This window comes from Dermacentor albipictus, chromosome 4, assembly GCF_038994185.2.
Source record: "Dermacentor albipictus isolate Rhodes 1998 colony chromosome 4, USDA_Dalb.pri_finalv2, whole genome shotgun sequence".
NCBI classification, from domain to species: Eukaryota; Metazoa; Arthropoda; class Arachnida; order Ixodida; family Ixodidae; genus Dermacentor; species Dermacentor albipictus.
In genome coordinates, this window is record NC_091824.1 from 66,178,408 (window position 1) to 66,206,067 (window position 27,660).

Sequence of the window (27,660 nt, forward strand, 5' to 3'; positions counted from 1 at the left end):
CACTAGGACAAATAAAATAATTTAATGGAAACATCACCCTTACTCGCGCCTATGACTTATGCGCTCCGTGGTTGGAATTGCCTCACATTCACCACAAAAGTGTACGCTGAATAAGAAGTAAAATATGCGTTGTTGCACAGGCAATGCGTAATATCTGCAATACATATAATTGTAAACAGCCGTTAGGGTGCTGTCGGATACTAATTTTCACTATTTACGCCTGTGAAAAACTAGTCAAGGTACAAAGGCTGACGCGTCAGCTGCACAATAAAATGAACGTAGTATAGTTTCACCCGACATGCAAAAATTGTCTCATAACAAGCCCCAAAACGCAGAAAAGGAGAAAACACGACGTTCAGAACTCTTGAAGTTCATTGATGCAAAGCGACAATTCACAGAACTCGTAAAAAAAAGATATTTCAAAATCATCTACGATTCTTCTTACAGCCACCGCCAGCGCTGAATTGCTAAACTCCACAAATGCACTAAAATCTTCAGTACTCGGTTCGCGTTTACCACATTTCGCGCTTGCAGTTGGGAGCGTCTTCATGAGCGCAGTAATAATTGCTAGAAAAAATGACGTAACGAGAATAAGAAAAGAAGAGATGTCAACGCGTTTCCAGTTTTGCAAGCGGCATCGTACGTGCCTTGAACGCACAAACGCGATTAAGCTGTCAAATTGTGTAACCGTGGCTGTCGCCGAAATAAACGCAGCGCTGGCCAGGGTTCATCGTCGACTCTCGGGCACAGGCGAAGGCGTTCGCAAATTGCGGAGAGTGCCTGAAGAGGGCGTTGCAGTCGATCGCGCCGAGGGGATTCGAACCGGGCGCCCGGCACATCATGCGGCACGCGGTGAGGAAGAACACGCTCTCCTCGCTGTGCCTCCGGCTAATGGGGCGTCTCCGCTCCTGCACCTCGCTGGCAGCGTCCTCGGCGAACGCCGAGTAGGCCACGTTGAGCGCCGCGAAGTAGGTGGCCCGGGTGTCGTTCCTCTGCACCGCGAAGCAGCGGCGCTCGGAGCGGTTACCCACGGCCTCCGGCGCGTCCAGCGTGGCGCTAGCCTTGGCCAGGGCCGCGATGGGAGCTCGGCCCAGAGCCTTGAGCGTCTCCGCCACGAAGAGGAAGCCCAGGCCGCCGTAGAACATGGCCGGCGTGCCGTGGGGGTAGTACAGCGGGTGGGCCAGCGCGCTGACGGCCACGGCGAGCTCGTTCGCGACGGGGTCGTAGGTGACGGGCGAGGACGACAGCAGCCGGTGCATGCCGCTCGACTCGCGGTGGAAAGGCGTGTCCGGGGCGCGGCGCAGGCAGCGCTGGCACTCGGTCCAGAGCCGGACGAACGAGTCGCTGCTCCTGGGACAGCAGCGGTAGGCGTTCTCGACCTCGTCCTCGCTGTAGTACCGTCCCGGAGGCCAGACCCGGACCTGCATGGACTGGTACCTGGCCAGCGCCGAGCGCTTCGCCCCGGGCTCGAGTTGCGAGGCGTTGAGCGCTGACACAACTTTCTCCATGAGGCTTGCGAGGGCGAAGTTGAGGCGGCTGATGTCGCTCGGGGATATGGCCAGCTCGATGTGAATGGAAGCCAGCAGTGGCCTGTGTAGCAGGTTACGTGTCTCAGCATTTATAGAAAAAGCCACAAAATGAGCCGTCCCAAAGTACGACGTACATATCCTGGATTATACGCGACTAGTCGGAAGTTAGGCGTACCGCAGTAACATTGCGCTGCTGACAACTGCTCAGACAGTCAAATTCGCTTATTGGCCGTAGCATACCAGCTTCGTTACACGCATATTGCACTCTGTTGGCATGGCATTGGCGCTCAATGACAAGGAAAACTGCGAATTCATATCCTCCTTACTCAATTCGCATTCTTGATTTACTAAATACTGCTACACGCTATGTAATTCGGCAACAATAACAATAAAGTAAAACTATTTTTGCCGGGTTTGGCTGATTGAGAGCTAACAGGTACCCATATTAGTATTATATGGTCGCTTTTATGCCACTATGACAACTATTGACCACACTCCAAGTGTTTCATAATGCGCAGTGCTTGATGCCACAGATTTCAGCACGTTCGGTCAGTTCGGGAATGCCTGCATGTGCATTAACATGTGGTGTATATTTTGTGACTGCAACCGATTCCCACTATGTTGTTTGTTTTCAGTGGCTTCCTCTAATGTGCAAAACAAAGCAGGAAGTGGGGTCACCGCTTATCTGGATGAATGAGTGTCGCACATTACGAGGTGACCAGACACACAAAAAAAAGACATGTTACAGATTTTGTTTGAAAAACAATATAATCATTCCAAAAAATGGAATCCTTTCAACACGAACAATGTAGCATTGATACTAACAGTGCGACAAGACGGGACACAACGTGATGAGACTGACGAACGCGGACTTACAACTGAATTGAGCGAAAAAACAAAAACAAGAACTTCAAATAGCGTACAGCCAGAGAAACTGACCTGCCCTGTTAATATTACGGTTACAATGACAAAAGTACAAGTAAACAACAGCGTAATTCAAGTTCATGTGTTACACATAGAGCATAAATAAACGTATTTTCTGTCCGACAAGTTAACAGGTTCGGTTAACACAAACTTTTCCCCTCATCCCATTTTGGAATGCACTGATGATCCTCGCCCTATGAACTTTCTCTCTTTTGAAAGAACTACTGCGTTCATGTTATCTGGCTAGCACCCACAATCTCGGCAGTGCTCTAGAAGACGTAATCACTTGCAATTTCAACGATGTATGATTTCCCACATGTTATGATAAAGTGATACACAACTCACATTTAGAAGGGTACATAGTAGTTTCCATGCTGGAGTCCAGCGTAACTAGTCCAGCATAGAGAGAGAGAGAGAGAAAACTTTTATTGTAAAATATTAGTGGAGCTTTCTTTCCCAGCGGTGTGGGCTAGCGTGGCGTCTGCTTTGCCGCGACGCTATCAGCCCATTCCGCCAACCGTCCAGCATAGAAATCAGCATGTGTCATGCCAACTGGGAGTGCTGTTATCAGGTGCCATTAACATGGGGGAGATCATACATCGGAGAAAGTGGGAGATGCATTAACCTCAGATTACGATAACACAAGGGATCTCTTTCCAGGACGCCGAGATTAGATTCTACAGGGCACTGTCGAGACTGTAGGTGCAAGCCAGATTAGATGAACGCAGTAGTTCTTTAAGAGAGGAAAGATCACTGAGGCATTCCACGTCATGACGAGGAGAGAAAGGTGAGTTAGCCGCCCTTCGATCATCGTCAGACCGGGAATACGCTTATTTATACTCCGCGTGCAATACACGAACTTGAATCATGGTGTCTACGTACGCCAATTGTTTTTCTAACCTAAGAGTAACAAGACATCCTAGCTGTACAGTATATGAGGCTGTTTAAATTTTTTTGTTCGGTAGGCTAAGTGTATGTTCCTTTTTTTCCTTCTGTCCCATCTTGTAGCGCAGTCAGTACCAATGCGTGCATACCAACTTGCCCATCTATCAATCCCATCAACGAATAATACATGTATAGTTTGCGAACAGAAATGTGCAGTTGACGTTTATAATCATAACATTAAAGATACGCAAGACTTACGAACAGCGCGAAACGTGAGCCAAGGATCCTACCTGTAGACCTCCTCCACATACATGGCGCAGTAAACGGGCACATAAGCCGCAGAGTACGTCTTGCCCCAGTGGACGATTTGCAAGGGTGTCCTATCCAGAACCAAGAAGTACATCTGGACAAACTGCCAGGAAAAGTGGTGAATGAGCTGCTGGTCATCGTACGTGTTGAAAAGCAGACTGATGGCGTCCAGCAGGGAGCTGTCGCTCAAGACTTGGTCACTGTAGGACTGGAAGGCCTCTCCGGAGAGGTATTTCTTGAGGTGTCGCAGCCACTCAGATGACGTTATTCTCCCCTTCTGGTTCCCGACTCGCCCAATGGGAAGGACGGTAGCGAACTGCGCGTTTTTCGTCCGGACGTCAGTGAGCACCTTGATTATGTACGTCTGCTCGGCGGCGCTTGCTTGTACTTGCGACGAGGGTGGAACAGACGCGGTGTCGCCGTAAAGAGCCGTGTAGTGACTCATCCAGTATTCGACGTAGCTGTCCCGCTGCATCACGTAGCGGTGGTTCATGGCGAACTGCGACAGCACGTCGCCGTCACCGGTCTCGATGTAGAGCCTGGCACCTCGAGACGCATCCTTCCTGAGCTGGAAGCTGAGCCAGAAAGTCATCTGCCACCTAAAGGCCAGGTCGACAAGCACTCCCAGGGCGCTGACCTGGCTCGGAGATGTTTCGGGCCACCCTAGGTTCAGCTCTTTGAGGAAGGCCAGGAACAGTGTAGCATCGAGCGCCGTGGCGTTGTCACGTTCTTTCACGCAGGCTTCGTACATCAGCAGCGGTCTCTCGGCCACCTTGTCCACGTCGACCGCGCCGCGCAGGAGGAGCGGCAAGTTGCCGACCCACTTGACGGCCAGCTCACCAAGAACCGTGGCGCCCAGTTCTGCGTACGTCTGCGACGGCGTCCAGCTGGAGCAGACGTGACCATCGAAGTCCTTGCAAGGGCTGAAGGCGTAGTTCAAGTTGTAGTCGAGGTAGAGGGCGTGCAGGCGGCAGTCGTCGGTAATGCACAGCAGCCCCCTCGCCCGTTGACTGGGAGACGTCGAGCGAAAAGCGTGGAACAGCGCCAGCAGGGTCACGGCCACGGCCAAGACTACGCACGAAGTCACGGCAGCCCGCTTCATCCGGGACGAGACGACGTCGTCTAGGTACGATTCATGGCTCATTGGGCTCTTATCCTGCAGAAATGCAGTAATACCTTCTCAGAGTTTCCTACGTCTTGGTCTTATCCTAGTATACACTGGTGAGTGATGCGTGTTGTATTTTCATTTTTTTCTAGTTTTCTTACTTACGCAGGACAGCGTCTCCAAGGGTTCATGCTGGATAGCGTAATTTTCTTTTTCATGCAGGTACCTCGGACAGACATCATTACCACGACCGAATGCGATACTGACTCAGCTATAATAAACTGAGTTCCACTAAAAAACTTTTTCAATGCCTTAAAGCACACTGCAATTTCTGGGCTGAAGCGATCTGCTATTGATGCTCGTTCTTTTCAACGGCGTGCAGCAGACACCTAACCGAGAATGGTCTCCCGCTATGCGGTGAGTGCCGTCGAAAAGAGCGTGCAAGAAGCCGTACAAAATCCCCGGCAACAATAATTTTGTACTATTGAACTAATTTATTTGTAGCATAAATCGCGAGGTAACATAGCAAACCAAGTTAACAGTCCCGAAAGAGCGCTGCAACACCTCACTCGCGCTCTGCGCGGCAAACTAAATCAGACGCAACTGCGCTGTGGTACAAAAGATATTTAGAAAAATGTATCTAACATCTTGTCAATTTTATTCGTACTGTTACATTTGTGTAATTTGCTTTGCACTGTTCCATCCCTGCAGAAAATTTCAACCAATTTACACTCATAAATTACAACACTGCACATTGGTATCCGCTATAGCTTGCAAAATCAGCGCATTCACGAATTGCACACGAAACAAGAGCTAGCGCCTACCATATATAAAAAGTTACGGAGGAGGTTAAGCTCCTCGACACAACCTGGTAACCGTTAGGTTGCAAAGCTGCCTTAGCCCTCGGATTGAAGCTATGCCGACAAACTGTCCTAACGCCAAACCGAAGCGGCGGCGCCTGCTCTAAAGCAATCGAAGACGCAACGCCATGCCGCGCGTAACGCCAACGCTAGCCTTGTTGTACAGCGGGCGCCTTCGGAGGCGTCGAAAGGCTTTACAACCAGATTATTGGCGCTATTACATTCCGCTAGCTGGGTTTGAACATACCACAGAATACAACCATACTGCAAGGCTCGCGCACTGAAACCAGAACTCGCAATGGTGATCCTGCACTATACATCATAACTGAGGTTTTTTAGCGCGCGAAAAGGGACGAAAGACAGTGGCAAGACGCGGACACAGCGCTAACTTCCAACAATTGTTTGATTCCACGAAGCAATAAAGCAAGAAATATATATATCTGTATGTATATATATATATATATATATATGGGAAACACGCACCACCGTACGCATGCCCATACGTACTGATTTTTAATCGAATGAGACAGCAACGAGACATGTGTAATTGAAAGTTACGATGATATTACAGATGAAAACATTTTTTTGTATTTGCAAGATTAAAATGTTAAAAAACCTCAGTTACGGAATACCAACATGCCCTAACATACGTTCTATACATCATGTTAATCTCTGGTTTTTTACATTTGTATAATGCGTCTTTTTGTGGAATTCAGAAGTGTAAACTAAAACAAGTGGGATTTTATTCGCTTCCCGCTTCTCATTGCCTCCGAGGGCGCTGACCGGGCTTTATTTATTTATATACAGTGAAAGCTCGTTAATTCGAACTTCAATAATTCGAATTTATGGATAATTCGAACTGTACGATTTGGTCCGGCCCAAGCTCCACAGAAGTCTATGTATAAAAAAGTCCGTTAATTCGAACGCGAGAAGGTTCCCTCACGGATAATTCGAACTACGCTCGCCTGGCACACGGCCAGAGAAACGCGCCTACTACCTACACACAAGGCTGTATTGCCTCCGAAACGGAGAGAACGGCGAGAGAAGGCAAAATCGGAAAAAAATCTAACCGACGCGGGGTCAGCCAGAAGGCAGCGGCGGCTGCGGCCGCTCCGTTCTACGTAACCTCCGAGACTTCTTCCCCGTTGCGAATCTCGGAGGCTTTGCAAATCTTGTACAGCTGCTAATGTGCGGAGATGGCACGGCAAGCTCCAAAACACAGCGAATCAAGTACGGCGCAGCTGCGCTTGCAATCAAGAACCAACGAATCAGGGCCTTCGCCACCTTCACATGTTCAGCGTCTTTGTCTCGGCAGTCTTCATCGGTTGTGCACCTCTGTTTTCAGCTTAGGACGTATCGGCCGTCGCGATTCATTGTGATGGTGTTAAGCCTCGGCTAACGTTCGTTTCGGTGGACATCGGTGGTGTGGCACAGTCGGACCCAGAGCTTCGACTTGAAGGTGGCGTGTGCCCGCGGCACACGCCATCACTTTCTGACACGCCAAATTTCTGACATGCCCTACTACTTCCAAATCGCAGTGTACTGTTGCCCTCCTTCACTTTCGTTAGTTCGAACTTTCGTTAATTCGAACTGAAGCGGCTTCCCCTTGCGGTTCGAATATACGAGCTTTTACTCATCGCACATATATATATAGGCATCGGCACATATATATTTAATTATATAAATATATATATATATATATATATATATATATATATATATATATATATATATATATATATATATATATATATATATATATATATATATATATATGCCGATGCCTGTCATACACCTTTACGGTGTGACGCGTTCATTTTTTTTAGTTGTCTGACCAAGCCTCAAAAACAAGCAGCGACTGGTTTTCCTGTCGCGGGCATAGAAACGTTATCATGGGGGCAAGCCTTGGAAAAGCGCTGTATCCTGTGGGTAGCTTTTGGAGATGACTTTAAGAAACGCAGCACAGATAAGACCGTATTTTTTATTTATATGGACACTCAAGGCACATTTCTGTTGTCGCCGCCGCCGTGAGGTGCCGTATAAAGCGCATGGGCGATCAAATCATCGCCGTGCGTCATATGTTGTATGCTCGATTGAAAGCATGCGAGGGTGTGCCGGCGATCTCGCGCACGCAATGGCGGAAAGCGGGGAGGAAGCTCGCCGCCTTGCGTCGCGCGCAGGACATCGGGGACAGGGTATGGAGAGGGGGGGGGGGTGGCGTTCTACTGCGGACGGCCCTGGCGGCCTCGCGTGAACCGCCGGGCCATTGTATATTGAAAGCCACCTGCGACAGGTACAGAGTCCGCACTGCGCTGTGATTTCAAGGCGTAATTCGGGTGGATGCGAGCGGCTCCACGTAGGTAAATTCGCTCGCTGCTGCTGCCGCGTTTCCTCAGTGCAGCGTTTTGACAGCGACTTACCGCGGTCGTCGAGTGAGGTACGTTCGTGTTGGCTTGTGCGCGCGTCATACCATAGTTTAGTTATACTCGTGGAGAACGTTCTGGGCTATGAAGGGAAAGCTACGGAGGCAAAGCGCACACAAATGACAGCGCTTCTGAAAAGAGTCGCGCGTTTTAATCCACGTTAGTTTAGGCTGGGGTTTGCGAAAACAAACGCCTGTAGCCCTATAACGTAGAACTATTCCAATATGTTTTTGTTCCAATTTCCTGACGTCAAATTTGCGTAACCACGGACGCAAGCATCGGGTGGTCACCCGCAGGGTTGTCTGAACAGAGCAATCAAATGCTCTCCTCGATTATAAGCGGTCACTTTTGCTAGCTTAAAAACGAAAAACATTGCATACAGTGAGCGGCTTGTGTTATGTAATTGGCTGACAAAGGGCGAGGAGCACGCTCAAGTATAGAGGGATTCGATAGGGCCGAACCAGTGCACTGAAAATTGATAACCGGATAAAGAGGGTGGTGCCGGCGTCTGAGATTGGTCCGCTTTCCCTTACTTGGCTTGAGGTGGCTAGTCGAAAATCGCGGCGGCATGCAACGGAAAGTTATGAATGCCGCTAAAAGGGACCCTCAGCAAAGAAGAGTTACAGAGCCACGCCGCAAACGTGCCGAAAGTGCTTGAAAACGTTACACGGCCACGCAAAAAGCTTTATTGTACGCAGATAAACCCAGGCTCTCAGGCAGGTGCGAGTAGCCAGTGCCTGAACGATTGGCGGCACTCATCTTTTATTCCTTTCTGAACGGGGCACCCTACGGCTACCCAGAAAAAAAAATCAGTTTTTGCCGGCATACTAATGCATGTTTAACGCGTACACGTCACTTTGACGTGGTGAGTTATTGCGGTTTTGTGGATGTCGCGTAACAGGAAGGTGAAGTGGGTGCAGCCCGGAAACGTTTGGCCATTAGCCGAGGGCCAATGGTGAAAAGGCGAAAGGCGGCGAATTAGAAATTATTTTTGCTTTGTTCGGTCAAATCATACACAATCAGTGTGTACACGTCACACCAGATGGAGAGTTATCGCGGTTTTCGTGACGTCGCGTGACCGACAGCTGAAGTGGGGGTGGTCCAAAAAAGTTTTTGACCAATCGCGGAGGGCTGATTGTAGAATTGGTATAGAAAAGTTTGGAATAGTTTTACGTTATAGCGCCCCTGATTGACCATCCTTCGCACACCCTTGTTAACAACTGACCGGTTCTCCTTGGTAAGCAGAGTGAGCAGACTGGACTCACGAAGAATAACAAAGTAGAAAAATTAGAGCAGACCCCTAAGAAAAAAAACCAAAATACTTTTACCACAGATTTTACCACAGATGATGTTTTTCTACTTAATCCGACCAGCCTTTGAAATTAAGCATGTATTCTCAAGAAAAAGAAAAGCTTCCTACCTACTGGAGCCTTTGCAAGTCCCTTCCTAACGCGTACCTTGGTTATGGCCCGCGGTCCATGTTGATCACGAATATCGAGTTAGTCCAGTGCTCGGATGACAACCGATCTATCGAGGAAGGCACACAATTTATACGTGTGGAATGCGTGTTTAATTTCGTTTGTTTCTTCCCTGCCAGATGGGACTGTGGCGAACACTACTTCTAAGCGCATGATCAATGCGATGGGATGCCTGCCTTCTGCAGGAACCGAACAACTTGCCATACAGGTTAAACAGTACGTGTCTGTTTCCTGTGCCGTTCCACCTCGCGCTGCTACCTATACCAATGTTATAAGGAACGCACAAAAATATTCGCGCCCGACTTGCCTTCATTCTCGCCATGCTCGTCGACGAGCTAGCCGGATGGCCAGAAAATCCGGGCGAGGGGAACGCCACCTTCGCGCCTTTTGGAAGGAAGAACTTCTTCCTGAAGGCCTCCCTGCTGAGCCGCTCCCTCCGGGGCGGATGCTCGGACATCACGAGCGTGTTGTAGAGGTTCTGAAGCTGGTCGCGAGTGGGCGTCAGCGCGCCCCTGCGCTCCCGCGAGCCGGCCAACTTGCGCAGGGACTCCGAGCTGTAGCTCGGAAATGCCACCGGGTACCGCGGCCTGGACGTCCTCGCCCTTGTGTCCGGACCCATGTCCGGCAACTGCGAATCGCGCGGCTCCCGCGCGGGGCTGAGCACAGACGGGCTTGAGTGAACTGAAGGCGGCTCGACGTCGTTGTTCTCTAAATCGGTGGGAGAAAATTGCGGGTCTTTACTGTTGCACTTGCGTGACTCCTCCAGCTCCACCACTTGCCCTGTTCCCGGTATGTCTGCAGATAGTTGCAAGACGGTGGGAACGCTGCTTGTCGCTGATGTCGCAACGTCTAGCACTGTGCAGAGTGCCGCGTTGTCCTGGAATTGCTGTCCTGGGTCCTTGCAAGTAACGCCCTCTGCTCCGATGCTGTGTCGGCCATGCTCTCGCAGTTTTCCGTCAATGACGGAAGGCGCCTGCTGGTGCGGCGACGCAGAACCTTGCGCGGCGAGGGTCGCGCCTCTGTTCGTGCCTTCATCGCCGCTGTTCCGCGCACCACTCTGTGAGTCCCGTCCATCACGTCCAGACGGCAGCTTTGGGAGCGGCAGCTCGGGCGGGAAGTCGAACTCTGACGACGACAACTTTCGTGCCCTCCATGCTTTGGAGCTCTTGCCGCGACCACGCGGGACAGCCGCAGCGGGACGAGACGAGAAAGGCGACGGAACAGCCGCCACCACTTCTCCTTTCACTTCGCACAGGCGCTTTTCGGGGAGGTCCCGTACGTAGGCCACGATTGGCTTCAGCCGGCGAGGACTGATGGCGGTGCGTGTTTCCTTACCCGCGCTTCCGCCAGGCTGCGGCTCAGCGATGTCCTTGGGGTCTGGGTGGAGCTGTGTCCCGATGATGGACGCTTCACCCTGGTCTTCACCCTGAGGTTGCCTTACGCCTTGGTGCTTGCGTTCTGAGGGCCTGGCAGTCGGTGTTCCGGCAGAACTAGGTGCACTGGTCTTCCGTTCCATAGCACTTTCTCTCGTGATGGATCTCAGCGTGCGGTTAGGCGTCCGAACCCAGCTAGAGATCTCCTTCTTCTTTCTCAATAAGTTGCTCGTGCCACTGAGGAAGCTCGCGCTGGTCCTGGTGCTGCATACAGCAGGAAACGAATTTGTTGACTACACTTAGTTAAATGACGATAATACCACTCATTGAATTCTAATGAAAGGAAAATAAAAATAATAAATTAAATTATGGGATTCTACGTGCCAAAACCACTTTCTGATTATGAGGCACGCCGTAGTGTAGGACTCCGGAAATTTTGACCACCTGGGGTTCTTTAACGTGCACCTAAATCTAAGTACACGGGTGTTTTCGCATTTCGCCCCCATCGAAATGCGGCCGCCATGGCCAGGATTCGATCCCGCGACTTCGTGCTCAGCAGCCTAACACCATAGCCACTGAGCAACCACGGCGGGTAAAGAAAAATAACTGTGTGCTAGTCTGTGCAATAGAGTAGCAGCTCACTCAGTTGGGGCAGTCTAGAAAATCTAGAAGTTTAAAAGGAAGGAAGGCGTTAAGATGCAGGCTGTAGAAAAAGAAAACGGAAATCAGCGGATGAGGGACGTCAGAAGCAACTTGTTTTGTGCTAATGGCTCTCTCTCACTCTACTTATTTTTTATGTCTGCACTTGTTTTCCCCAACTATAAACCCATTCAGAGGACAACACTAATACGAGCACGACGGGCAGCACTAAAAGTTGCCTCCTAACTGCCGCACCAAACTAACACAAATTGCTGAATTCCCAGTGGTGCAGCCTCGTTAAGCAAGATTTATTCAGTGCTTCCTGGGTTTACGCCATGGTGGTAAGCACTATCTCGTTCTTCTAAAAACTCAAATCTCTCCCCTTCTCCTCCTCCGTTCATAGAAGAAAGAAAATAAGAAGCTAAACGGACTGCAAGCCATTCTTCTTCTTCTGTTCTTTTACACATTCATTTGAGTTTCGTTTTAGCTATGTTCGTCTAATTCATCCCGCCCTCACTTTCCTCTAGTCATCTTAACTTGTCCTATGTTAGACGCAGTGATCTCCTGAAGTATGAGTTTACCGCCGCTTGGTGACTTTTTATGGTGAAAATATGAATTGTCTTCTCTGCTACAGCATGGTCCTGGGGGAACGCTTCGCCGCTGTCATTGACATTATATGGTAAAGTAAAAAAAATCCATGAAATATATGAATTCGTCATCTTCATCAGCCTATCTTTATGTCCACTGCAGGAGTATGACTTCTCCCAGCGATCTTCAATTAACCCGGTTTTGTGCTTCCTTATTTCATGTTACGCCAGCAAATTTCCTGATTTCATCAGACCACCTAACTCTCCGGCGTCTTCGACTGCACTTCCGTTCTCTTGGTCTCTCTTCTACAATTCTAGTAAACCACCGGTTATCTGTATATTTTCTAGCTCTAATAAAGCACCAGTTATCCACCCTGTGCATTATATGGCCTGCGCAGTTCCATTCCTCGATTTTAATGTCAACTACAATGTGTACCAAGATAAACCAAGGCTAAAGCAAGCGACGAACACAGGAACTGTAAGGCGATATTAATACGCGAAACGTTGTTCCTCTGCCGGCAGGGGCTCAACTTCGCTTGGTCAATATTTGCCGCAGTACCTATAGCGACCTGTAGAGAAGGAGAAACCCATGGACGTAGGTTTTTATCTTTCACTTAGAATATCCGTCGCCTTACAGTTAATTTGTTCTAAACGTGCTGTAGTTTCGGTTTATCTTGATTCACCCTTTAATATATCAGGTATACCCCCGCTTGACCTCTGTTCCAGATAGATATATCTTCCTTTCTGTAAACGTGACGTCTTGCATTCCTCGGTCCATCGCTCGTTGTAAGGTCTTCTTCTGAAGCTTCTTTGTTAATTTACGAGTCCCATATCCTGCTCAATGTGTTAGTACCGGTATAATGCAATTATTGTGCATTTGTCTAATCAAGGATAGCGGTAAGCTGCCTGTTATGATTATGTAATACCTGTCGCCTGCACTTCAACTATTTTTTTATTCTCCTCGAAATATTCTTCTTATAATCAGGGCCCCCTGCTAGTAAATGACCTAGGTGCACATACTCTTCCACAGATTCTAGAGGCGTCAATCCTTCGTGACTCGGACGACCGAGCCCAGCCATGTCAGAGTCAGCGCACCGACTCTACCGAGGGAAGTGGCGTGGCTTCACACAGTCCGGCAGGGGTCCCGCGGTTGTAGGGTGCCCGGGAATTCTACATCGACATGCCGGACATCTGATTCATCGAGCTGGATGGCCACTTCCTTCTCGACAAGGTTCCAGGCTCCAGCTTCTTTCCAGGATTCGGTTTCCAACCCCCGACCCCGACTTCCACGACGACATGCGGGCAGCTGCCTTTGCTCACTATGCCACCTCGAGCGCTCCGTCACAACCACCCTCGCCGTTTGAACCTCCGCGTTATTCGCGTATTGTCGTCCCAGTTGGCCTGTGTTCACCCGTGCCGATCGCCAGCACGCGCCAGCCACAGCCTCGGACCTATACTCAGGTCGAGAGCCTCCTCCACTGCTCAAAGGCAGCTGCGCGACGACTCTTCCCAAGGAATTCACTGAGCCAAACGTAAGCACTTTCGGTTATTCTAAGGCCAGCCACTATCCTTTCTTGGCGTTCCCGCAAGCTTTTCGCTTTCCGTTCTGGGGTACCTCACTCATCACCGATACAGAGGCTCCCCCACCGGCTACACTATAGGCGGAAATTTCAGTCTCGCACGCACGGCAACGCCACAAGCACAACCTCGGCGATGTATTCAGCGACCACCGCAACCTTGATGCTATCGGCGTTCCAAATTTCATCGCAAGCAGCAGCAGGTGAGCCTTCCGATGTTCTGTGCTCACATCTTCCGCGGATGCATGACCTGCCGAAGTTTTGCAGGAACAGCTCTACCATCCAGTTTCTTCAGCTCTAGAATCACTCCTACTTCAACAAGATGAGTGACCAACACTTACGCTATCTCCGCGCAAGTCCCATGCTGCCAGAAGGTATACCTTTGGAGCTCGGACTTCTACTGGCCCAGGCTCCTACGAGAAGGCGGCAGGTCGCGATTTCACACTGCGGTGTCGCTGTGGCTGCGCCTCGCTCTCAACCTACGCTATCGGTGCTGCCTAGTACATCTCTGTCTGATTGCGTGAACCCGACACTGTCAACGACGACACCATCTGCACAGCTTATCTGGGCTTTACCATTGGATTTTATTTGAATCACACTTGGCACTAGGAGGGGGGGCCCTATACCGGCGATACTATCACCTCCAAAGCAGGCGAAGAAGAAGATGTGTAGGTAGAGCGAGAATAGAACACCCTAGAGCGCTCAACCTGAGCTGCCACTGTGCTGGCCACTACAGAGATCCCGTCGCATCATGGTTGGTCGGCCTAAATAAACAATGGCCACGGCGGCTACCTTCTCGCGCCGCCTCCCACAAATCGGTGACCCGGACGACCAAACCCAACCTGCCCACAAATACGTTAATTACGATACCTTATCGCCACAACAGTAGATATAGGAGGTGGCAATCTTGTTGCCAACGACAATCTCAACTTATACCACGACATAGTATATCTAGTAATGACAGCACCACAGTAATGACAGCACCACTCTTAACTCTTTAGAAACCCCAACTATCCCTAGCATTCTGGCTGCAACTTCGATGCAATGGCTAATAACTGCCATTGCAGATTTATTGTCATTGCAGATTTATTGCCATTGCGAGATTGGCCGAAGTCTACCAAAGTAATGGAAGTAACTAAAGAGAGATATCGCTTTCTTTATATTTACCGTCACCTCGACGCATGCATTCTGGGGGATTGGCCAACATTGGACACATTTTCACATCACATATCCAGTGTCAAAGTTCGGACACATGCCCAGTGATACTTGCCCATTAACCCAAGTTGTCTACCAGGCCAAACAGCAACCAGAAGCAATTTGTCTGTTCGGCTACATAGCCAGTTAGTGACCCATGTTGTTTGCTCGCTAAGACAGCAAGCAGTCAGCCCATACTTAGTGACCCAAGTTTACTCTCCTCCTAGAAATGGTCAGAACCCCACTGAACGAAAAGTGGGGAGATGAGTCAAGGAAAGCTATTGGTTTAAAAGAAATGTTGTTTTGAGGACAAGCAATATGACATGCCCAGCAGCGTATTTTTTATTTTGCAAAATAAATTGTCGGATGAATTATTCGCAGTAAAGACAGGGGCAAAGCGTGTTAGGAAAGCATTCTCTTCTTTTGTCCGCGTACTCTCCATTTCCAGTGCTCGTGCACAAGGCAAGAACGACATTTGCCTGCCCTAGCGCTTTTCAAACAAGATATTTACTTGCGATAACAAATTATAGTCTATACTGTATACCAAGTTTAGAGTATAGCTCGAGCTAAGATTCCCGCTGATATCCCTCCAAAGACTTATTAATGCGAAAACATTCTTAGGATACTTCACGCACTTTTAGGAGGTTATCTAATCTATCTATCTATCTATCTATCTATCTATCTATCTATCTATCTATCTATCTATCTATCTATCTATCTATCTATCTATCTATCTATCTATCTATCTATCTATCTATCTATCTATCTATCTATCTATCTATCTATCTATCTATCTATCTATCTATCTATCTATCTATCTATCTATCTATCTATCTATCTATCTATCAACTTCTTTCCCGCCAACCTGGGTCACTGCGTAGTCTTTGGTCGAACGGTTAGAGCATCCGGCTGCTGTGCTGAGGGAGCGGGGTTCGAAACCACTCGTCCGACCAATTTAAGCCACTGAGTATGTGGTAATGTGTCCATATGTACCATTTTTCCACGAACCTTTTTGCCCCGACATGAGTCACTGTAGAAGTGTCTGGGTACGGACAAGTCGGTATTCCATGGTATCAATCGTCACTTAGAGCGCATACATAGACGAAGGAGAAAAAGGACGACGAAGACAAGCGCTGTAGAAGCGGGACTGTGTAGAGGCGGAACTGGGTAGGTACCACTGGGTAGGTACACTAGGTACTGGGTAGGTATCACTGTAGAGGCGGGACTGGGTAGGTACCACTCTTAACCGAAACTCTTTGACACCGACTTGGAGCACTGGGTATGTGCCATTAGGTCTGTGCTGGTCCTCGATTAACCTCTTTGATGCCAACTTGGGTCACAGGGCATGTGGAAATACGCGCGTTCCACTCTATAGTGACCAGAAAAGATACGCTAAATTTCTCCGAATATTGGCGCAATTGAACCCATGTCACACGGTTTCCACAAGAACAGCAACCTGACGCTCTAGGTGGCACTTTGTCTAATTGGCACTTGTGTTCGACGATGCTAGCAAAACTATAACTGGTTGCATGGGCTAGTTGGTGAGGCATCTTCTAGGGTGCTTAAAGCACATGAAGGAAGCACAAAGAATATAACTGTATAGCTAGATCTTTAAGATACAGTCGCCCAAAATGTTTACTATATATGCCGAGCAATTCTAAGGAGGTTTAAAACATGCGCTGGAGTGGAGATGCCGTCTCAAAAGTGAAGCCGAACTGCCGCCATCTTACCGTAGGCAACAAGTAACGTTAGCAAATAGCGGGGAATATACGAAGCGCTTTCTTCCCACTTCGTGCTATTTGGCATGCTTAATTTAGCCGCGCAGATGCCAATGGACATATTTCTTCCTGTCAATGGTTTCAGAAGGAAGCCTAAACCTTCTTTTCGCTTTCAAATTTTGTGACACATCATGATAGCAACATTTTAGCCAATAGCCTCAACCTCTTATTTTCAAGTACGCTTAGCATTTGCAATAACTGAGCGAAAGGACGTGAGCTGTGAGAAGTTCCAGCTGTCGCATCCATCATTCAGAGTAGAATAACAGGCAGACTCTGGTTTCACCTGTGCTGGTAAAAAACTACGGGGACTGCCCCTCCAGCTTCTCTTTTTAAACCTCCTTGGGTAAATCTGCAGCATAACCCGAGCAACCGGGGAGGCTTTTAAAAATGAGGTACGTGAGCGGTTCCTTCACACGTTTGGTTTCACTGACGGTTACACCGTACAACACTTAGATCTAATACTTCAGTGTAGTAGCGGGATTCATTTCATTGTATTGCAATAGCAATTACGCGGACACGACACTAGGCTCTTTCGCGCCATTCTGCTTAGGGTGCCTTCGCACAAGCTCCTATGAGCAGCGCTTGAACGTGAGTGTAGGAATGCTCCCTGGACGTGGTGTCACCATATCGACGGCGAATCAGCGGCACGCGCCTGGGAGATTAGAAGATCTCCGGAAAAGCGAGATACGTGCAGCGCGTTTGGTTGCAAAGACGACAAAGACTAGTGGGACGATCAAAAATAACGTGCAGCGCGAAGGACAAGGACAGCGATAGACGAGATGTCCTTCGCGCTGTACGTTATTTTTCATCATGAATTACCAACTAGCCCAAGCAACCACCCAAGTGGGCCGCACCGTCACGCTATGCTCAATAGAGCCAGGGGAGCCTTCCACAGCTGGCGTGAGCCACGACTACTGTTAGGCGCGCTTCTGGTATTCAGACTAGTGCTTGCAAATATCCGTCACACCGCCTATCCCGTTGAAGTAACTGGTTAGCTGGATATTCGAATAATCAGACACGAATATTTCATGTCGCTAATAGCTTATTCAAATTTTCGATTCTCTTGCATGTACAAGTACCACAAATATATTTAAAAATATTACAAGTATAAAAATACAAGAGAGAAAGAGAAATGATTTCGGCCCACGTACGGAAGAACTTAACCTTATCTGGCTATCCAAATATCTGAATATCCGGATGCTATTCACCAAATAGCCAACTGAATAGCGATCACTCCGGTGATGCGTTTTTCAAACTTGAATGACGGGTGAATTGAATAACCGGATAGCCGGTTTCTGTGCAAGACCGATTTGATGTTGCAGCACTGAAATTTCAGACGCCACACGCGAGCTCCGGACCGGCCGTGTACATGCATCGTGAGCATAAAGATTGTGCAGATCCCATACACTGTGGGAATCGATGTTATGCAAAAGATTTTGCAGGTACTGCTCAGCTCAATATGAGTTGCAAAAGGGCGTGCACCCGTCAGCTTTATCAATAACAAAAATGACAAGTGCCATTTTTCTTGTGAACAGAGTGATACCAGTAGTCGCTATGATTTTCAGCAACATTTAAGTGTAGGCGCTACCATACGGTCACTGTATGGCGGCACGGCTGCGCCTACACAAAAGCAAAACGTACTCACGTGTTACAACTCATATTGAGCGAGACGGTACCTGGCTATCCAGCATTGTTTGGGGTTCGGCAGACCGATACCACGTTAAGCAAGGTATGTGTGCTAATTGAGTAGTTGTGTCTGGGTCGAGAGCACATGTTTGTGTAACGACAGCAGCACGATGACTACATTCAAGATGATTGTAGGACGGCAACGGCACGATTTCTACACCGGCCAATCAACGCGAGCTTACGACATTGTGATTGTTGGGCTCTATGTAACTATAGGGGTACGAGCGTATATAATCGAGAGAAACAAGTATTGTGACGTCGTCATGCGACTACATGTCATAAGATCGTACGTGTGGCTATGTCACGTGGCGTATAGTTAACACGACGATTGCATATGTGCTCGGCGAAGGTTTTACTTTGGGCGATCATGAAGTCACTGCGACGTCGCACAGTTTCTATGTAGCATAAGCTGCTACGAAGGTGGTGCTGGTGAAGGTGTCCCGGTCCCGAAGATAGTGCAGTCTAACACGTCACCTCAAAGCGCGAGCTTTCACACGGAAATAGGACGAGAAAGAGGCACGAGGCGCCCCCGCCGAGGGCTTCAAAGAGCTCGCTGGCTTGGGAACGAGAGAAGTATGCGTGCGATCGTGGCACCATCACTTGCCGCCATCATTTTTTTTCACAGGCGCCCATGGCATTGATTCCGTCAAATCCCGTCAAATCCAGTGAGAGGCCCATCCAAACTTACTGCTGTCACAGCTTATCGACCAATCAGTTGGACGACTGTTGATTAGAAAATATATACAAAGGCACTCGCTAGAAAGTTACAAAGCGTAATTACAGACATTGGGGGGTCACACTAAACTTGCAGCAATAAAGGTCACGTAATAAGCACCAAAATACATGTCGCTCGCAGCATCCTTGAGGGCTGCGATGCCTTCGGGAGGCAATGCTGCCGCTCCAATTGGAAAGGACCTCCTCCGACCGAGTTTCGTACCAGGTTCACTTAGCGCTTCTGCATCACGTTAACATGGCCTATCCATAATTGAAACGGGCACTCAAATGGCACATTTAAGCTGCACCACGCGGAAATTCATGAACAGGAGTGTGAGCGAAAGTGTGCCTGTTCACTGCCCCATGAGGCAGGGCACGGCCGCGCAGGAGCACACGTCTCGCATTCGACCCTCGCTCTAGACCAGATTTGGGCAGGGATGACCCCCCTCTCGCCGATACTCTTCGTAATCTATCTTGAACCTGTCTGCTTGAAATTGATGGGTGGCGAGGCGATACTGGGTTTTCGGTTGCAGACCTGTGAGGTTGATTTCCGATCTTCGCCAGATGACGTCACGGTATTCTGCAGAGACCAGGAAAGCCCGAGCCAAGTTGTCAAGGTTGCGGCGTCGTTCTGCGCATAAAGCCAGCGGTGTAATCAACTGGGTCAAGTGCGAAGGAATGTGGCATGGCGGCTGGGGGCAAAAGCTTGCTGTTTTCGATAACGTACAGTGGACGGCTGAGCCCAACAAGCATTTGTGGGTGCCGTTTGCAGCACTACCTGCCTAAGCAAGGGTTACGATAATGAGGAAACTGAAAAGCTAAATAACACGCCTAGTGTTGGCGTTGGTGCGATCTGTCTATGTCTGTGTAGAATCCATTACTCGTAGCCAGGGTGTAGTATGTTTTGCAGCTTCTGTGTATTCAGCGGTTTCAACCTCTAGAAAATCTACCGTATATTCGCGTTGTTTATATGGGCTTCGAGTTCAGAGCGCAGAAGTCACGGTAACCTGTTCAAGAGTGCCAAGGCATAGATGTGTTGGGACTCTCAAATATGTGGGTGAAGCTAACCAGCGTAAATAAAACCCAAAGACAAAGAAGAACTACACAGGGAAACGCTGGGCTTCTACATTCTCTTAGTGTCTTCCCGCTGGTTTCTTTCAACCACTAATATGAACCGACCCGCCCAGCAAACAACGTTACTGATATTGCCAATTTATTCATCAAATTGTTTCTCGCCGCCTCTTTCTAAGGGGCGAAAACAACGCATTTTTTGCGGACAGGTACGCACGCGCGACTGAAAAAACACGTTGCCAGAGTACATTGTCTCGTCATGCAATACAATAGCAAGAAGTTTCACCCAATATTTACACGAAATTGTGTCCTCTTTACTCATTCTAAAAGTGCTTCTCTAGTTGCAACACCTATAGCACCTGTGTACCATAAGCACCTGTATAAATAGACAGATTTAGAATATAGACCCCAAAGAAATAACATCGAAGCAACTGCGCTAGCGCGAGGCGCAAACTGCGTTTGAGTTTTCCGTCAGGCACGCTATTTCGCTGATTTAGCGGGAGCCCCAAAAGCTGCCCCAAAAGATTTGCGTAAACAAACATGGTCGCGCCCATAGAAGCGACGGTTCCAACCTCGCGCCAAACTGGGCTCGATTCGCGGTAACGCGCGAAGTTCACAAGATAGGAGAAGTGACTGCGGTTATCGCTCTCTCTCAACTAGCGTGTGTTATAAAGATTAATTTATTAGACGCCGCTGATTCCCAAATTCGATTGTGGATTTTATCGCTCGTAGGCCTAACACGGCTTAGCTTGCTTGGTGAAGGCACGTAAGGTTGGTTACCCAAAACTAAGCGCAACTAACTGTTGCTGCTAATAGAATAACCTCTAAATTGTATTTAAACAATAAAACACGAAAGTCCAAAATACTGTTCTTAACATAAATAGTATATTTTATTTCATTATTTCTAATAGCTTTTCTTTGACGCCCTAGTGGCTCTGCCAGCGCAAGACGCTATCCGCAAACGCAAGCCCTATTCTAAATCTCTTCACTGTTGCGTGCCCAAACGCAAACAACCGCAAAGCTCTTTGGGGCCCCAAACTATTGTGGCCCCTATTTTAAAACTCTCTATTATCTTGCTCACGCACCACGCCAGTGTATAGATCTCTCCACTGTGAATGCCGAGGACAAGATGTTTTAATATAAGTCGAGCAAATAGCACCCAAATCAAACATAAAACGACTTTTTTTTTTACATACCGGAAGGCTTCCAGAGAGAACTTGGATGTAGAATAACGGCTTCTTTGTGCCATGACAAGTAAGCTGTATCCTGCGCAATAAGCTGGAAACAGTCGAACACACATTCATAGATTTCTGGAATGCAATATTTCATTTGGACGTACTTAGCGCACACTTAAAGTAACGACTTACAATAACACCACACGGAATTCTATTCTTACCTGTACACAATGAGGACGGCGTCTCCTGCGACATTTTCATGGTCATAGGACTTCAAAGCCTCTGCAAAACGAGAATTCAAGTACGTCATGTCGACGTGAACGTACTTTCTGCAACAGAAAACTTTGTCGAGAGGGTCGCATACATCCGTGATGCCTACAGAGCTTAACCTGAGCCATCACACTCGCTCGCTGTCACAGAAGGGCTTGCATGCTTGAGAAGGGCATGGGAGAAAGGGTCAAACAGGGTTGCATGTGCTATTTATGGGAATGATTAACTAGAATTTGTTAATTAACTTCTTATATTCTAGTTAGGTGTCTGATCGCCTGTTAGATTTGCGAAATTGTAATTGCGCACAGAGCTACAGTGCTCAGAACATCAGCTCTCCATCCAAATCATATCGGACAGTTTCCCAGGCACAGACGCGGAACTACTAGAGAAACTGAAAGAGCGATACATAGGACCACCACTAAACACAGACAACCCAAACGAGACGCGACCATACCTTGGAAAGGCGAATTCCAAATTAGTTCAACCTTTCACATATATGCAGAAATCTTTAAGGCAGCTCAAGCAGCCGCCAAAAACTCGGCTCCTGGCCCTGATGCCATCCCTAACGCGACGCTTCGGAACCTGGACGCTAGAGTCCTGACTAAAATCACATAAATGTTCAATGGGGAGAGCTGGCTCAAAGGCCAATTGCCCCCGGAATAGAAACACGCTAAACTTATCATGATCCCCAAACCTAAAAAGACCCCCTCAATAGGCGCTCTGAGTCTCATTTCTCTCACGTCCTGCCTGGGACAACTGAACAATCGAGTAGTACAAAGACTGCAGCGGTACCTTGAAGAAATAATATGGTTTCCAAACACCATGATAGGGCTCCTTACGGGGCTATCCTGTCAAGGCGCATTCTTATTTATCAGAGCAGTTATAGCTAACATCGCCCGCGGAGAGGAAAGGCTAGTGCTCGCACTAGAACTCAAGAGAGCATTTGATAATGTTTCGCACAACACAATATTGGAGGAATTCAAATTGATAGGATTTGGAGAACGAACGTACAACTACATGGGGGCTTTCCTCGCCAACCACACCGCCACAATAGGAATCGCTCAAATCACTTCCCAAAAGTTCAAGATGCCCAGTAGAGGAACACCCCAACGGGCAATAATCTCACCTTTGCTGTTCCATACAGCGATGTGTCACCTGGTGCGACAGCTGGACCAAATCCCCGATTTGGGCTACACACTGTACGCGGACGACATAACGCTGTGGGCAGCAAGGGGCCCTCTGGAACACAAAGAACAAGTACTACAACAAGCAGCCGAGACAGTAGACAAATTCTCGAGGAGCACTGGCCTCAAATGTGCCCCAGGAAAATCACTGGTGATTCGGGTACACTCGAGGGGCTACATATCCAACGGACCTGCAAACATCGTTTTGGAAGGACACACGATCCAAGAAGTTAATTCTATGCGGATCATGGGTTTCTGGCTCCAAAGTGGTGGGAACGCATCCCACACCATCAAAACATTGAAAACTACCGCAAATAACATTGAGCAAATGATCCGTCGCGTAACTTATAGGAAAGCGGGCATGCAAGAAAACGACACGCTGTGGCTCGTCCAAGCACTAGTGATAAGCCGAGTCACGTACGGCCTGCCCTACCACTTCCTTAGTCGCGAGGAGGAAAGGCACGTCGACATCATAATACGATAAGCATATAAAGCGGCCCTCGGACTATCCAAGAGCACGTCCACAGATCGCCTGGTAGCCTTAAGAGTACACAACACATTAAACCAAGCCTCACTCTAAAAAAAAAGTTTGCACCCTTTAGGGTGTAGATCTGCCACACAACGATAATCGTCATCTGCCATGATGCATTTCCTTTCTTGAAAACGCTGCGCCCGCTACTTTCCTGTCGGGAATGCTATGTCATGCTGATAACACGCATGCCGTTCGTTACTCGAAAGTACCGGGCTCGCAGCGTTAAAGAAAGGAAACGCACCAAGGCAGATGACGATTATCGGTGTGGGGCAGATATACACCCCAAAGGCTGCAAACTTTTTTTAGAGTGTGCACTAATCTCCCAGAGGGAACGCTTGAGGTATACTCACGCAGGACGGGCCCTACTGACAAGGGCGCGTATTTCCACACACCCACAATTTATCAGCGAACACGTATTACCACTACCAACCTCAACACAAGCTCGAATAACAGTGGCCCCCATACCAAAAAAAATGCACCCTGAATGCAATAAAGCAAGGCGAAAAGCACGCGCACAACATTTCGGAACAATGTATGAAAATAATCCCACGTACAACACAATATATACGGACGCAGCCGCGTATTCCAACGTACACTCGAACGTCAGTGATGCCCAAAAGAACATCAGGAGGTACGCAGTGGCAATTGTCGACACGAAAGCACAGCAACAATTTACGGCATCCGTCAAGGCATGTACTCCTGCGGCTGCCGAAACTTTCGCCGTGACAATGGCCCTCGCTCACGCGGAACGCACGCAAAAGAGCGTCACCATAATAACAGACTCACAAGAAGCATGTCACCTTTTTCTCAGGGGCCACGTGACCAAAACATGTCACTCAATAATACCGACGAAATTCGCCCGTCGTCACCGGATCCTATGGTGTCCAGGTCATACAGGCCTTGAGGGGAACGAACTGGCCGATTCGCTAGCCCGGGGTATTATTAACCGGGACGACTCGACTGGGACGGTCCCAGGTAGCCACTGTAATGACCCCAATCCAACGAATGCCAGGGAGATTCTCGCTCATCAGCGTGCAACCAGAAAAAAGTACCCTCCCCCTCACCCACAACTCAGGGGAGAGGAAGCCGCCAGCTGGCGCAAAATTCAGCCTGGGGTATTCCCCCACCTTAAATAACAGAATACCATGTTCCCCACTCGCTACAGGCCCGACTGCCCATGGTGCGGAGGCATACCAACACTACAACACATTACTTGGGATTGTGAATCACACCCGTTTGATAAAACACACCACACAATGGAGCAATGGGAGGCACAGCTAACCAGCTCAGAGCTGGCGGGACAACAGTCCTTCATACGGCAGGTTAAGCGGGTGGCCGAGGCCAGCGGGGCTTTGGACTAAAGGGTCTCCGACCACTGCACGTAAATTGTTTGTCAATAAAAGTTTCTCTCTCTCTCTCTCTCTCTCAGCTCTCCAGAAGCGCGCAACGGGCTCCGTGCGCCAGCTCAGCGCCGCAAGGCCACGCCCACACGCTGATATCACTCGGAGCGGTGGGCGTCACACACATTCCGCTGTGTGTGACGCCCACCTCCGCCCCTGATCACTTCCCGCAAGAACAGCAATTTCACCTCTGAAAGCAGATTATTTATATTTACTTAAAGTCTTCCTTGAAACACCCTGTATACATTGTATACATACAATGGCGACCTGCACCAGGTTTCGCTGCGCAGCGAAGACGCCCCTCTTGCGCGCGACGCTTCATTCGGACCTTGGTGTCCTCGACGTTGGGCGCACGTTTTGGAGACATTTCTGCTGGTAAGTGTTTACTTGCTCCTTGTGCATGCGTGACAAGCACGTTCTTGAGAGGCCAGCTTCAAGCGCTCTCTTCAGGCTATGAGCGATTGTAATGCTTACACTATGACAGCGCAGCACTTGCATTTTTGTCGCAAAAGAAAGCAAGCACAGCACGTGCCATGCTCACAAACTATGCATCCCGGCGCAGCCAAGACGGCGCATTTATTCCTGTGAACAGGAAACCACTCCTGCAAATCAAGCCATCCTCTCGGCTAGCGGTGGCGCCGGCCGGGATGGATTGATGAATGGATGGATGTTATGAGCGTACCCTTTGGAACGCCAGGGCGCGAGCAGGCGAGCGCCATCTGGTGGTGTTGCAAGAAACCCAGCGGCACGCGCGGCAATACCATCACAGCAGCGCCCGGAAAGGGAGGAGAAGAAGCAAAAAAAGCTTCGTTTTAAAGACAAATAATATTCAAGCCCAACGATAGCGCCGGGCACAGTCGTCGGTCCTTCAACATATTATCTCTGGTACAAGAAGACCGGCCATTAAGGCGAAAGCCTTATGTGTCTCATCGTTCAGTCGACCGTCAAATTTATTTAGCGAAAACGCGGCGACCTCACGAAAGGTACAAACACTATCATCATCATCATCATCATCCATGGCTCATACCCCCTAAGCAAGCAAGATGGGTGATAAAGGTAATTATGATGGATTATAAAGCGAATAAGGAAGGATTATAAAGCGCAAAGTGTATGACTCAGGTGAGGTAAAGGCAATAGAATTAAGATTGATGACTAGGCGATTTAAGAGGATGACTGGGCGGATTAGACTAATCGAATTAAGAGTGTAAGTAAGGAAATTAAGACGATGACTCAGTGAATTAATAGGGGTTACTAGGCGAAGTAGACTAAGCTAAATAAGGGGGATGATTAAGCGAATTAAGATGATGAGTAAGCGAACTAAGAGGGTTCACTAAGCGATGTAGGCTAAGCGAATCGAGAAGGATGTGTACGTCATGTGTCCGTCTTTAATGCATTGGCACTTGGGCTTTTGCTTTCGACTAGTCTTAGGAATAACATAAGGGACCCTGTGAATTTTTATACATGACTCATTGTATGTACATTCAAACATAATCGCTGGTGCTCGCGTTAGTTGGAGGATGTACACCACTGTTCGCTTCAAGCATGCAGTCTGATCAGACAGGGTTCCTTCGCTATACAATCGGTGACCACATTGTGTAAAGTTCCGACACATGTAGGCGCATCTTGGGCCGGGCTCTAACGTTAGAACAGTGGTTAGCGGGCGTAAAACGGTCTCTGGAAGAATATAGGCAATGCTCTAGTGTAAATATCAATAAATTAGGTGTTGAGTGTACTTAGGCAAAGTTGTGATATTTCGAGCGGTGTACGAAGTTTTGCTCTTATGACGCGTTTATTATGTGATCACTTGCTATGTTAGAGTTACATGCCAATAACATCGTCTTTTGCCACCGAATGGTTTGCAAGGATTGTTTAACTTTGCCTCATTCTTCGTTAAATCTCCATTATCTAACCGTGTGTGTGATGTAGCTAAGTCCCCTCCTGCTTTCTAAATAGCTTCTTGCGTTTTCTCTCTCACAGACATATTTCAAACAAATTTAATACAATTTAAGAATATCCTGTTCCAATTGTCACGCGTTTTCTTTTTGTTTGTTTTGTTGTTTCGTGCACATGCGCTTTTATCGCGGCTTCATCGTGTCAAAAAAAGGAAGAAAGAACGCTATGCAGACTGAATGGCAGGCTCTATTACTACGGAACAGACTGACCTAATTCCGCGATCTTCATCATCTGTACTAGGCTCACGGAGGTGAAGAGAAAACTTCTGTGAAACGAGGTAGCTACGTACGTGACATCGGAGTGAGTTGTACTGCTCGCTGATTGAAACAATTAAAAACAAAGAAAAGAGCATGCTTTCACGTTGGCCAGGGCACCAGGCTCAAAGGCTGCGTTTTTTCAGGAACCAGAAAGCTTCCGCTCGTCTTCTTTTCAGCGATCTTAAACTTCGGGGCCGGACCACATGCAAGCTCCGTAATCCGAATGCCCGTGCAGCGTGGAGCACGAAAATTCTCGAAAAAGTGAGCGTCGTCCGCATGCTCAGGTTCTAGCGACCGCCCAACTTTCCGAACGCGGCCACGGCCAGGGCAGAACGATGAAGCCAGAGAAATTAAGGCAACCGGGAGAAGGGGAGGAGAGGGGAGGAACAGCCCGTGATGCGGTTTCTTCGCTACCGCACTCACTTGCCACCGCTCATTTGCATTGCATAAATCACGTAGCGAGAACACGGCGGGCGCAGACTTCAAAGGCAGCCACGTTCCCCATCCCCAACTGCGTGAACAGTATGCGGCTCTTACTTGCTTGCTTGGGACGACTTGCTCCAGAAGGCGTGTCCAAGGGCTGCCTAATTATCGTGGCCGCCAAGGAAACTGCCCGCCGCACACGGATTCCGGCACGAACGAGGGGGAACGTCGGGAGGGCAGCCATGCGAGTCCCGGCTGAAAATGCGGGGGAGGGGAGCTGGTGTTTGGCTGGAGAAAGTGGGGTGTACAGAAAGTGGGAGTGAATTCGGTTGCG

The 27,660-nt window shown here is 48.6% G+C and overlaps 1 protein-coding gene across 4 annotated transcripts; it reads right to left on the reverse strand.

The window, feature by feature from the left end:
* On the reverse strand, positions 1-27,660 carry LOC135897610 (uncharacterized). 4 transcript variants are annotated; one of them, XM_070537061.1, is made up of 7 exons: positions 27,441-27,660; positions 22,704-22,816; positions 21,529-21,589; positions 21,329-21,410; positions 9,821-11,150; positions 3,629-4,803; positions 1-1,590 (listed from the first exon to the last, which is right to left on the reverse strand). In XM_070537061.1, the coding sequence occupies exons 3-7, from the start codon at positions 21,572-21,574 to the stop codon at positions 675-677; spliced, it is 3,549 nt and encodes a 1,182-aa protein (XP_070393162.1). In that variant the 5' UTR covers positions 21,575-21,589; positions 22,704-22,816; positions 27,441-27,660; the 3' UTR covers positions 1-674. The 4 variants fall into 4 exon arrangements, with proteins under 4 accessions (XP_070393162.1, XP_065282362.1, XP_065282361.1 ...); XM_065426290.1 differs by lacking the exon at positions 27,441-27,660 and adding an exon at positions 19,597-19,692 and having other exon boundaries at positions 22,704-23,085; XM_065426289.2 differs by lacking the exon at positions 27,441-27,660 and adding an exon at positions 22,953-23,081 and having other exon boundaries at positions 22,704-22,814.

Excerpts from the sequence above, each read along its gene's own strand:
- LOC135897610 (XM_070537061.1), bottom strand. The coding sequence starts at position 21,574 with ATGACCATGAAAATGTCGCAGGAGACGCCGTCCTCATTGTGTACAG. Across the intron at positions 11,151-21,328 it reads TTCTCTCTGGAAGCCTTCCG|CACCAGGACCAGCGCGAGCT; the intron begins GTATGTAAAAAA and ends TGCTGTATGCAG. Across the intron at positions 4,804-9,820 it reads CGAGCATGGCGAGAATGAAG|GATAAGAGCCCAATGAGCCA; the intron begins GCAAGTCGGGCG and ends GCATTTCTGCAG.